An 11,076-nucleotide genomic window follows, 5' to 3' on the forward strand; every position below is an offset into this window, starting at 1 on the left:
CCACGTCTTTTAAATTTGAACACATTATTCTCTATGAGAGTTAGGGATGCTCATATTGACCGTTTAACCGTTAACTGAAAGTAAAAATTTATCAGTTATCAGTTAAACGGTTTAAAACGTTTTTTTTTCAAGCTTCTTTTTTTTTTTTTTTTGCAGCATGGTTTAAAAATAAAATACAATATAGTGAAGGGTTACAAATTTAAGAATATGTTTAAGATCTGCTGATCCTATTTCCTTACATAACCTCACATAAAAAACTAAGGTGAACTATACTCTATTGGGCATTCAAGGTGAACATGAGGGCATCCATTTACTGATTAGATTGAACAGTTTCCTTTGAAGGGGTTTTGTTAGTCTTTAATCTTTCTACTAAGAGTTGAACTATGTGTGAATGTTTACCTAGTCTTAGTTCTCGTGACCATGTGTTGTTTATACAATTTGGGGGGTACCATTATCTCAGTTGGGGGTAATTGCCTCTATTGTCTTTAGATGATTAGATTCAGTGGTCATCCCTAAAGGCTGTGTGTAGGTTCAGCACCTTTGAGGACAGCCCACTAAAATGCCTATAAAGAAACCATGTAAAGTTTCCCTTAGTCAGATAATGTTGGAAGTACTGCAGCCACGTACAGCGGAGTTCTCAATAAAAAATAACTTCTGTTGAACGCGATCCCAACTGTCTCCTGGTCTTGCGTCGAAGAAAGAAAACTTTCCAACAGATGGTGCCATGACCCGGATGGAGAAACTGAAACTCAACAAAGAACTTCAAGCTCAAAGATCTGAATCTTGAAACTTCAAGCTCAACAAAGATCTGACAACGATTGCCAGACTGAATCTTTCCAGCTTCCTCCAGACTGAAAACTTCAAGCTAAAAAAATATCTCAAAGCCTGACTGAGTTCCAGACTGAATCTTGAAACTTCAAGCTCAAAGATCTCAACAAAGCTGACTGAGTTCCAGACGAATGTTTTCTGTACAACCAAAGATTCGGTGAGTTTCACTCTATTCAAAGAACCAATGCAGACCAGTACAAATTTGTTTTCCTCTGTGCCGACAGAGAAGAAGTTAACAAACAGCTGCAGGGTTTTGTTAACTATGTTATCCTCTAAAGTTGTCTTTTAGAGATGAAATTTATCCTCTGTTCTTGTCAGGCAGGGAAGATTAGCGTAAAGTGCTAGTTTTGTATTTGTGTTATCCTTTGCTCTGGGCAAGGAAGGTTAACAATAGTTGATCTGTGTTAACGTGTACCCTCTGTTGATCAGAGAAGTTTAGTGTTTGTGTGGTAACATAGAAATTCACAAAATGGTTAGGAAAAGTACTAGACTGATTCCCACAACTGAGAAAGCTGGACTAGCTACACCTTTAACAGATAGTGAATTCAAGTCTTTGTTATCAGAGCACATGGACTCCATCGTGACTGAGCCAGTCAGATTGAATTTAACAAAGAAATTTGGCATTGATGCTGACAAAGTATGGTCAATTGAAGATTGTAAGAAGGTACTAGGAGAAAGTATTCGCAAGAACAATGTGAAAGCCATTATCTGTTGTCACAGAGAATTTGGTTTAACACTAGAAGTCCCAGAGAGCAGCCATTTGGCTTTTCTACCTATAAAACCCGCAGGACAGCCGATGGGCTGGAAGGCTTTAGGCTAATATCCTTAATCAGCTGTGAACAGTTGCTTTTGTTATGCAAACAATGTGGGGCCATGCTGAGCCACTTCAAGGAAACTTGTGTTTCACTTTGCCATCTTAGGGAGAAATCAACACACATGTTTTTTTTTTCCTTTGTTGCTGAGATTTATTGATAAAAACAGTACAAAATAAAATAAAAACCAACCATTTGTACACATATTTACAAATAATATTAAAAAGTGAGTGAGTACATTCCAGCAATCACTCACAATCTCCCGTCTGCATTTACCACATCTGTATCTGTAGCAGTGAACACATCGCACAGTGGCATGATTGTTCTTGCATTGGTGTTTGACCTGACACATGGCTCTTTTTCCAGGGCTAGGTGTGGAGGGTTGTGTCCGAAGCAATTGTTCTTTTCTTGCCTTCTTCGCACACATATGAGAGTTAGCCAACTCTCTTGCAAGCTCCAGCAGGAAGTCCACCCGTCTTTCCTGCCTTCCGGTGCATGCTTGATACAGCACATGTGCATTCAGTGCTGCCATGTCAATCATGTTATAGAACACGGCAAGTGGCCAGCGCCGTGTCCCTGTGCGGACAGTGTACTCCCACACCATCTGGTCCATCACATCCACGCCGCACTTTGTGGTGTTGTAAAGGGTGATAGTGTTTGGCTTCCTTTTGGTGGTATTTTCAGTCTGAATCACGCTGTGCATGCTGCTAAGAATGTAGACGGTCTTCTTCCGTTTGGCCGCATACGCCGTCAGCGTAGCAGCAGTGGTTGAAAACACCTAATAAATAAGATAAATTGTTATTTTCATAGCACTTTTACACACAATGACACAATGACACACTTGGCGGTGTTGATTCTAAAAATTAGAAACACATAAACATAGAACCACAAAAGACCTGCAACATACCTGAGTGGTGAATTCATTGCGATCTGTGTGTCTAGCGGATTGAGGGATTTCCCGGCGAATCTTGTTGACTGTGCCGAAGATGGTGGTTTTCCGGCTAAGAAGTTTATGCGCAAGTGACAGCGATGTGAAGAAATTGTCCGTGGTAACATTTCTGCCCTTGTCTAGGAATGGTTCCATCAGCCTCATCACTACATTTTCAGACAGTCTCTCTCCACTGGGACGACTAGGGTCCTTGCCAAGATATGGGAGGACATTACAAATGTACTTGGATTTTAGGTCGCAAGCCACCCAAAACTTGATCCCAAACTTGTCAGGTTTAGTTGCAATATACTGCAGGAAACAGCAGCGAGTCTTTGACGGGAAAAGCTGTTCATCAACGGTGATATGTAGACCAGGGTTGTAGGACGTGATGCAATTGGTGACAAATGATCCCCACACACTGGAAATTGCAGCAAACTTATCAGTCTTTGCTCGATCACTCCGGGTGGACCTGTCATCAAAGCGTAGGTGTCGCATGATGTCTTGGAAGCGGTTTCGCGGCATTGTTCCAATGATATGTGGGTTTCCCAGGTTTGCTGACCAGCAGTCACGTAGTGATGGAACCTTGGTAAGCCCCCGCAAGATGACAATTGCAATAAATGCCATTAGTTCAGGGAGGGCCATGAACCAATGAACATGCTCCGTTTCCTGTGCATGTTGAATAGTTCATTCTTGAACGCTATGAAGCATGTCAAGAGTGATGAAACACAGGAAGCTCTGAAGGTGACTCGAGATACTTTTCCTGGCCTTAGCCGTTGGCTCTCCATCTGCAGCGTACGCTTTTATTGGGGTGAAAGGGAGACGCGTCCCCACCTGTTCTTCACGCCACACTGTGCCATCTTTCGCTGTCTCTGTCAGGTCAGTCCCCAAACGGGCTCTCTTTTTTGGTTGAGGAGCAGTCTCCTCATCTGCAGTGTGAACAAATTCAAATTGTGAGCAATGGAAAAGTCAAATGATATCACAAATGCATGCATAGATACTAATAATAATTCCAGTATCTCCTTCTCTGTATCGGAATAATGTCTGAAATATCTTCCTAAATAAAAAGATACAACTAAAGCAAAAACAACTAATAATGTTTTGCACTTCAGATGGCAGTGAATGTCTGCTAAGTAGTACAAACAAAAAAGTGGACAATACAAAAAAGGCAGAGTAAATATTTATGTCACTCCACTCTGCTTTTTTGGTGTTTTCCACTTACTGGTTTGAAATGAAATAGGAAATAATATGAAATGAAACTTAACCTGAAGACAGATCAGACAGCTCTGAGTCCGAATCCGGCGGAAGTTCTATGTCTTCTCCATCTGAGTCACAAGGGTTTACTTCACTCAGGATCATTTCCAAGGCCTGCCGAGTGGTGAGCCTTGTCTGCATTTTCTTTTCTTGGAGAGGAGGTTCGTACACCACAGAATTCTTGAGGGCACTGAAGTAGTAGGCTATGTGCAGTGAGATTTTATCCACCTCAGCACAAAAGGAATTACCTCTCATTTGAGAGCAAGCTGCATGCAATTAGATGTGCTAATTCATACCTGTTTACACCTGGGCAAGACCCTACATGCCAATGTGAGACATGGTCAATCGTTCTCTGCTTTTAGCAGCCCTCCCTCCCCCACACATACAAACAAGCCACCAGCAACCATTCACACGCCCCCAACCCCCCTGCAGATTGCTCAGGTAATGACCACATTTACACATGAATTGATGCTAATGGTAGCCAAAAGACTGGCCAGTTAGCATCCACTTGGCTAAAGGAGGGTTAAAAAACTCTGGGACTTCTAGTGTTAACACTAGCTACAGAACAGTCTAAGCGCAACTCAGAGCTAGAGAAACAGATCAAAGAGCTCCGTACTAGATTATCTTCTGTGACTAAGAAAGTAAACCGCAACAAAGATGCAGAAAAAACTGATGTGGAAGAAGTTAGTCAGCCTGATAACAATTATCCTGAATTAAAAGCTTTCTTTGAAACAGATGTAGCCATCCGATCAGTAACTGATGAGCCTGTAGATTCAGTGCAGGTTTGTGGGGCTAGGAGAAGATCTCAGGGAACTGAAAGAGTTACTCCCAACTTTTCTGTTGTCCAAATACAAACTGTTGCCAAAACATCTTTAGCTCCTAAGGAAATAGAGAGACTTGTTGAAAGTTTGCCATCAGTGCAAATACATTTTTCTGAGTTTAGGAGAGAGTTGTCCAAAAAGATGCGGCTCTATGATATGACTCTAGCTGAAGTCACTCAGCTAATATCACAGATCTTGACTGAGTCAGAATTCAATGATTTTGAAAGTGCTGTAAACAATTCTGAACTGCAACAGGCCAGTAAAGATGAATTGAGAGAGGAAGTTTTGAAAGTGTTAAAGAACATTGTTGGACCAAAAGTTGACTGGTCAAAGATCACCATTTGTTTACAGAAGAAGGGTGAAACTGTTTGTGAGTAGGGGAGAGCGGGGCACAACCTAACGCTTTTTGACTTTCTCAGTTTGTGTAAATCTACTTATGGTTCAGAGTATTTATTTTTTCCCACATTAATTTCCCACATGTCTAATACAATTATGTGGTTTTGTTTTATTAATACAGTATATACTTTTATCTTGACATACCCCGAAAGAATGGAAGTGAAATGTGACAACATGCCCCATAGGTGGGGTACATTGTAACATGTGTGGGGCACATTGTAACATAACATATGACAGCTTAAAATGTTATCTGATCTAATACAAAATATATACAAAACAAACTAAAATATTTTCTAAATAAAATACAATTAAAAAACGTTTTCATATAAAATAATGGCAATTTTTAATAATTAAATATAAACACATTTATGAGTTTTGACTACGAACACATGAAAACACAGCTATACAACATAGTTCAAAACAAATAAATAATTAGTCATTTCTGAACATTGACTCTCAGTCTTTATTCACCTTTTTCTCACGTTTTCCCAATAAAATTAATAAAAGTATAGAATATAATAGCATATTTCTAATAGGGGCACATTGTAACGCAGTGTTACAACATGCCCCGCCTGCACAACTGGGATTTAAACCCAGCTAGTGTCTTCTGCTAGTTAGCGAAGCATTAAATAACTATCTCAACTGTTAAATAACATCTTGGAGATTAAAATAATATCAGATTTGTCTTATTTTAAATAAACACAAAAAATAGAGATGAAAAATTAACTTATAAGTAAGAAATTTACTTTTGCTATGGTTTAATAAATGTCTATGGATATCTTCCAAAATAAATAATAATTTTGGCGGATTTTTTTTATATATATAGTGTTGATATGGCAACTAGTAAATACACAAAGTTTCGTCATCCAAGTATGTGCGGAAGTATTTAAAACAAGCGTGTTACAACTAGCCCCGCGTTAGGTTGTGCCCCGCGCTCCCCTACACAGAAAGATTTTGTCAGTCAGCTGCAGCATACAGTGGTATAGCGGACACTTCAGAGAAGGTGTTAGAGGATAATGGCCCTTTAGTTCGCACATGGTCTGATGGGCTTTTGTCAGAACATAGAAAGGCGTTGGCTTTCTTAAACAGCACATGGGCTACGAGAACTTTGCAAAACAACTTGGACAGTTTAGCTACTTGGGAAAGAGACTCTGATGTTAAAGAAAGAGTAAAAATTGCAGCAGCATCCTTTAAGATTAACACAGAGAATGAACAGAAACGCAAACGTCCTAAAAGAGAGGGCAGCTGTAATTACTGTGGTAAACCTGGCCATTGGATGAGAGAGTGTAGGAAAAACAAAAAGAACTTTAAAGAAGTTAACAAGGTTCTCTTACGAGAGTCCTCTCGTACTGCGTTTTGTAAAACGCTACGGGAAAGGGTCTCTTTTCACGAAATACTGAAGCAAAAAATTATCCTTAATTTTCATACATGTAAAGCGCGTTGCGGCAGTGCTTAGCTATGGCGAGACGGCTCGCTCGCTCATTGGCTGCTCTGCAGCAACTGCATAAGCCTATCGAGCGAGGCCTGAGGTGACGTCAGGCCAATGAGGACGCTTCGCGCCCTCCTAGCCATTTCCCGCCGAGACGGGTGTGGCTAGCCTCTATATAAGGAGCTCGAGAAGGCTGATTCACTTGATTTTCATCTCTTCAGCGAAGCTCACGCATCGCTGGATCACGAGGAAGCACGCGTCGTCTGATGCAAGCACTTCAGCGGGACGAGCCCTCGAAGCAGCAGGCCAATGCCGCCTTCTACCGCCGTACCTGCTGCGCTTTCCGACGCCATATCCTTTACATTCTTGTTCTTGTGTGTGTGTGTGTGTGTGTTCGCTTTGCAACACTCACCCCTAAAAGAGCTGCGTCTTTTTCAAGATGCCTTCAAATGCAGCGCTCGCGCTCGCTGACGGCGAAACGCCTTTACTCCGAGCCAATTGCCTACGGTGACTCTGAGGACTCGCCGGGCATCCTTTCCGAGGCTGCCCTTCCTGGAAGCGGATGGCGGGATTAGTTTTTCTTTACGTTACAAGAAAAGCTACCCTGCCTCTGCACGCGTCATTCACCGGCGAAGGAGAAAAGAGCGTTCTCACCGTTGGTCGGTCTGACCTCTTTTCTCTCACATTTCTCAGTTCCCTGTTTGGCGACTGGAAATATTATTGCAGCAAGTGAGTCTGTTATAACACGCTTGCCTGCCAGCAAACGCCGAAGAATAAATGTTGACGCCGCTTTCAAAAGCCTGTATCCCCCTGTGGCTCAGTGGTGGAATTATAGGTTTTCCACATGGGAGACCGGAGTTCGAATCCCGGTCTAGCGACATATATATTTATGCCGCCAATGCTTTGCTCTGTCAGTCCCCTGAAGGCGACTGCAGAGATGCATTTTGCAGCCAGCGAGCGCGTAGTACCCGCTTGCCTGCAACCGAACACCGTTTCTACGGTTCCCGTGCGTCACTGGCGAAAGGAGAATGGAGGGTTTTCAGCCCCGCTGTAGCTGGGCGATATCCACTCTTCTCACATTCTGGCATTTTGCAGGCGTCTGAAAATGCAAATCACTCTGTTTGTTCCCCGAGAGGCAACTGCAGACGTGTTTTTTGCTGCCCACGAGCACGTGGTACATGCCTGCAAGCAAACGCCAGTGTGGATAATACTCGCGCTGACTTTGTCTATGTATCTTCACTGTGGTCCAGTGGTAGATTCTTAGGCTTTCGCGCGGGGGATCCGAGTTCGAATCCCGGGTCTACCGGCAGAAAATATTTATGCCGCCGAATGCAAATCACTCTGATTGTTCCCCGAGAGGCAACTGCAGACGTGTTTTTTGCTGCCCACGAGCACGTGGTACATGCCTGCAAGCAAACGCCAGTGTGGATAATACTCGCGCTGACTTTGTCTATGTATCTTCACTGTGGTCCAGTGGTAGATTCTTAGGCTTTCGCGCGGGGGATCCGAGTTCGAATCCCAGGTCTGCCGGCAGAAAATATTTATGCCGCCGAATGCAAATCACTCTGTTTGTTCCCCGAGAGGCAACTGCAGACGTGTTTTTTTTGCAGCCCACGAGCACCTGGTACATGGCCAGACTTCTACTGAAGTCCCGGCCACGGCCGATGATGCTATATGTGTAGAGAAGATGCCCACTGCCTAGTGCCCATCCCTACACACTAGCACAGCCCTTCACACAGAGCCCGCGCTCATATATTCGACTCGGGTCGATCACGCACACAACATAGTGAACGTGCCCACTGCCTAGTGCCCACAAACACTATGTTCTGCATGCCTTGTGGTTTCTGTAAAGACGAAACCTGTGTGCATTCACTCTGCTCAGGCAGACAGTGCACTCGTTGCAGTAACTGTGCCCGCTCTCCCGCGCCCACACTTACTCACGGCCATTATATGTCCTACGGGACTCGCCCAGCCCTCCTTTGCTCGGTTAAACACCGCAGCGGGGTCGAGCGCAGGCATTCTGTCTACTGTGATCAGCGCGCTTCCCCCTAGGGCTCGCGCACATAAAATCGACTCAGGTCGATTGCGCTTCCAACATAGTAAAAGTGCCCACTTCCCAGTGCCCACGAACACTATGTCTCACAGATCACAGGCTCTCTGTAAAAACGGGACCTGTGCGCGCTCGCTCTGCTCAGGCAGGCAGCGCGTCCAAAGCAGTGAATGTGCCCGTTTCCTGCCCACATTTACTCGCAGACAGCATGAGTCCCACGAGACTTTCTCAGCCCTCCCTCACTCAGTTAAGCACTGTAGTAGGGTCGAGGACGAGCGTTCTGCCCGCTGTAATAAGCGCGCTCCCCGCCTCGAATGTCACAGGCGTAACGCCTATGTTATTGCGCCCCGAAGCACCTCTGTTGCAGAACAGAGCGTGCTTCGCATCCAACCCTTAGCCAGCCATGCAGAGGCATGGGCAGCGCTTCCAGGGGTTTCGGACTGGGTGCTAGACATTATAAACAGAGGCTTCTCGCTACAGTTTTGTCGACGCCCTCCCCGCTTCACAGCGCGCGTCGAAACTACGGTGACTTTAGGAGTAGCACACCTACTTCGCGCCGAAATATCAAAACTGATGAGCAAAGGGGCGATAGAGCATGTATCCCAAGCTCAAAGCGAAGGGGGGCTATACAGCAGATACTTTCTTGTCCCCAAAAAGGACGGTGGTATCAGACCCATACTGGATCTAAGACGGCTGAACAGAGCATTAGTGAAACGCAGTTTCAAAATGCTCACGACCAGCAAAATTCTCGCGCATGTTCGCCGAGAAGACTGGTTCATGTCGATAGGTCTGAAGGACGCGTATTTTTAAATACAGATAGCGTCATATCACAGGCGATACTTGAGATTCGCCTTCGAGGGTCAGACATACCAGTATACAGTCCTGCCCTTCGGCTTGTCCCTGGCACCTCGTACATTTACGAAATGCATGGACGCAGCGCTCGCTCCTCTCAGACTCAGAGGCATGCGAGTGCTGAACTATTTGGACGACTGGTTGATCCTAGCTCAATCACGATCTCAGCTCGTGGAGCACAGAACCATTTTACTCGATCACCTCGAGAATCTTGGTATCACGGTCAATTGGGCGAAGAGTTCACTGAACCCCAGTCAAACGATTTCGTTTCTGGGTATCGTTCTGGACTCGCAGTCTATGACGGCGCGGCTGTCGCCACAGAGCGTGCTGCACATTCAGCGCGCGGCGAGGTCTTTCCGCCGCGGCGTTTTCACCCCGCTCAGGAAGTTTCAAAGGATGCTGGGTCTCATGGCCTCAGCATCATCAGTTCTCCAGCTGGGCTTGCTCCGCATGCGCCCGCTGCAGTTCTGGTTGAAAGCGCGAGTACCGCGCGGAGCGTGGGTGTCCGGCCGGTTACGCCTCAAGGTCAATCAAAGCTGTGTGACAGCCCTGATACCTTGGTTGGCGGACGGCTGGTACCAATCAGGTGTAAGCCTGGGGACTTCCTCGAGAGTGAGGATGGTGTCGACAGACGCATCCACCTCGGGATGGGGAGCGCTGCTCGAGGGCAGACCGTTCTTCGGCCTGTGGTCGGAACGAGAAAAGCTCCAACACATCAACTGCCTGGAAATGCTGGCAGTGCACAACGCGCTGACGCGTTTTTGTCCCCATATCAAGGACCAACACGTCGTAGTCCGTTTGGACAACACGGCCGTGGTGTCCCATATAAATCGCCAGGGCGGTCTGAAATCCACATCCCTGTACAGGCTGGCGAAACGCCTCCTAATATGGGCTCAGCACAATTTGCGCTCGCTGAGGGCAGTGCATGTGCCTGGGCTCCAGAATGTGGGCCCAGACAGACTGTCCAGGAACAACATTCCCCTGGGCGAATGGTCTCTACACCCACAAACAGTCCGGCTGTTGTGGGAGAGATTCGGCAGAGCGGAGGTGGACCTATTCGCGTCCCGCGAAAAACGCTCATTGCCCCGTGTTCTTTTCCAAGAACGACAGCGCGCTGTCCTAGATGTGGCCGCGCTGCCCGCTATACGCTTTCCCCCCCGTCTCCCTCCTGCCACAGGTGTTAGAGCGGGTCAGGGAAACAGAATGCCCAGTGCTGCTTGTAGCACCGTTCTGGAGGAACCAAGCATGGTTTCCAGTCCTGATGCAGCTAGCAGACTTCGCTCCATGGCCAGTGCCATTGAGGAGAGATCTCCTCTCGCAGGCCGGGGGCTCGATTTGGCACCCACACCCGGAGCTGTGGTCCCTTCATGCGTGGGCGCTCAACGGATATCCGTTGACCTCGCAGAGGGAGTGATACCATCACTCAGGCCAGAGCGCCGTCGACTCGGCGGCTTTATGCCTCGAAGTGGTCGGTTTTCTCTGGCTGGTGTACAGCTCGGAGCATATCACCTATCGATTGTGAGGTGACGGAGGTCCTCTCCTTCCTACAGGAGCTGTTGGATAAGGGCAGATCCCCTTCCACGCTCAAAGTTTATGTGGCGGCTATTACAGCGTTCTCTGGAACAACGCTGGGGCAGTCTCTAGGAAGGAACGATTTAGTCATCCGCTTCCTCAGGGGAGCTAGGAGGCTGAATCCTCCCAGACCTCCT

The 11,076-nt window shown here is 46.1% G+C and overlaps 1 protein-coding gene across 1 annotated transcript; it reads right to left on the bottom strand.

Moving 5' to 3' along the window:
- Positions 1–1,542: 1,542 nt before the first annotated feature.
- On the bottom strand, positions 1,543–3,247 carry LOC309491572 (piggyBac transposable element-derived protein 4-like). The gene is made up of 2 exons (XM_082190631.1): positions 2,548–3,247; positions 1,543–2,418 (listed from the first exon to the last, which is right to left on the bottom strand). Exons 1-2 carry the CDS (start codon positions 3,208–3,210, stop codon positions 1,756–1,758), a joined length of 1,326 nt encoding a protein of 441 aa, XP_082046757.1. The 5' UTR covers positions 3,211–3,247; the 3' UTR covers positions 1,543–1,755.
- Positions 3,248–11,076: the final 7,829 nt, after the last annotated feature.

Source organism: Leuciscus leuciscus (assembly GCF_965113295.1).
Source record: "Leuciscus leuciscus genome assembly, contig: HAP1_SCAFFOLD_367, whole genome shotgun sequence".
In the NCBI taxonomy this organism is placed as follows: Eukaryota; Metazoa; Chordata; class Actinopteri; order Cypriniformes; family Leuciscidae; genus Leuciscus; species Leuciscus leuciscus.

What these genes read in the sequence shown, in the direction of transcription:
- LOC309491572 (XM_082190631.1), bottom strand. Translation starts at nt 3,210, where the DNA reads ATGGCCCTCCCTGAACTAATGGCATTTATTGCAATTGTCATCTTGCGG. An exon ending in GCAATGAATTCACCACTCAG is followed by an intron (nt 2,419 to 2,547) that starts GTATGTTGCAGG and finishes CTTATTTATTAG; the next exon opens with GTGTTTTCAACCACTGCTGC.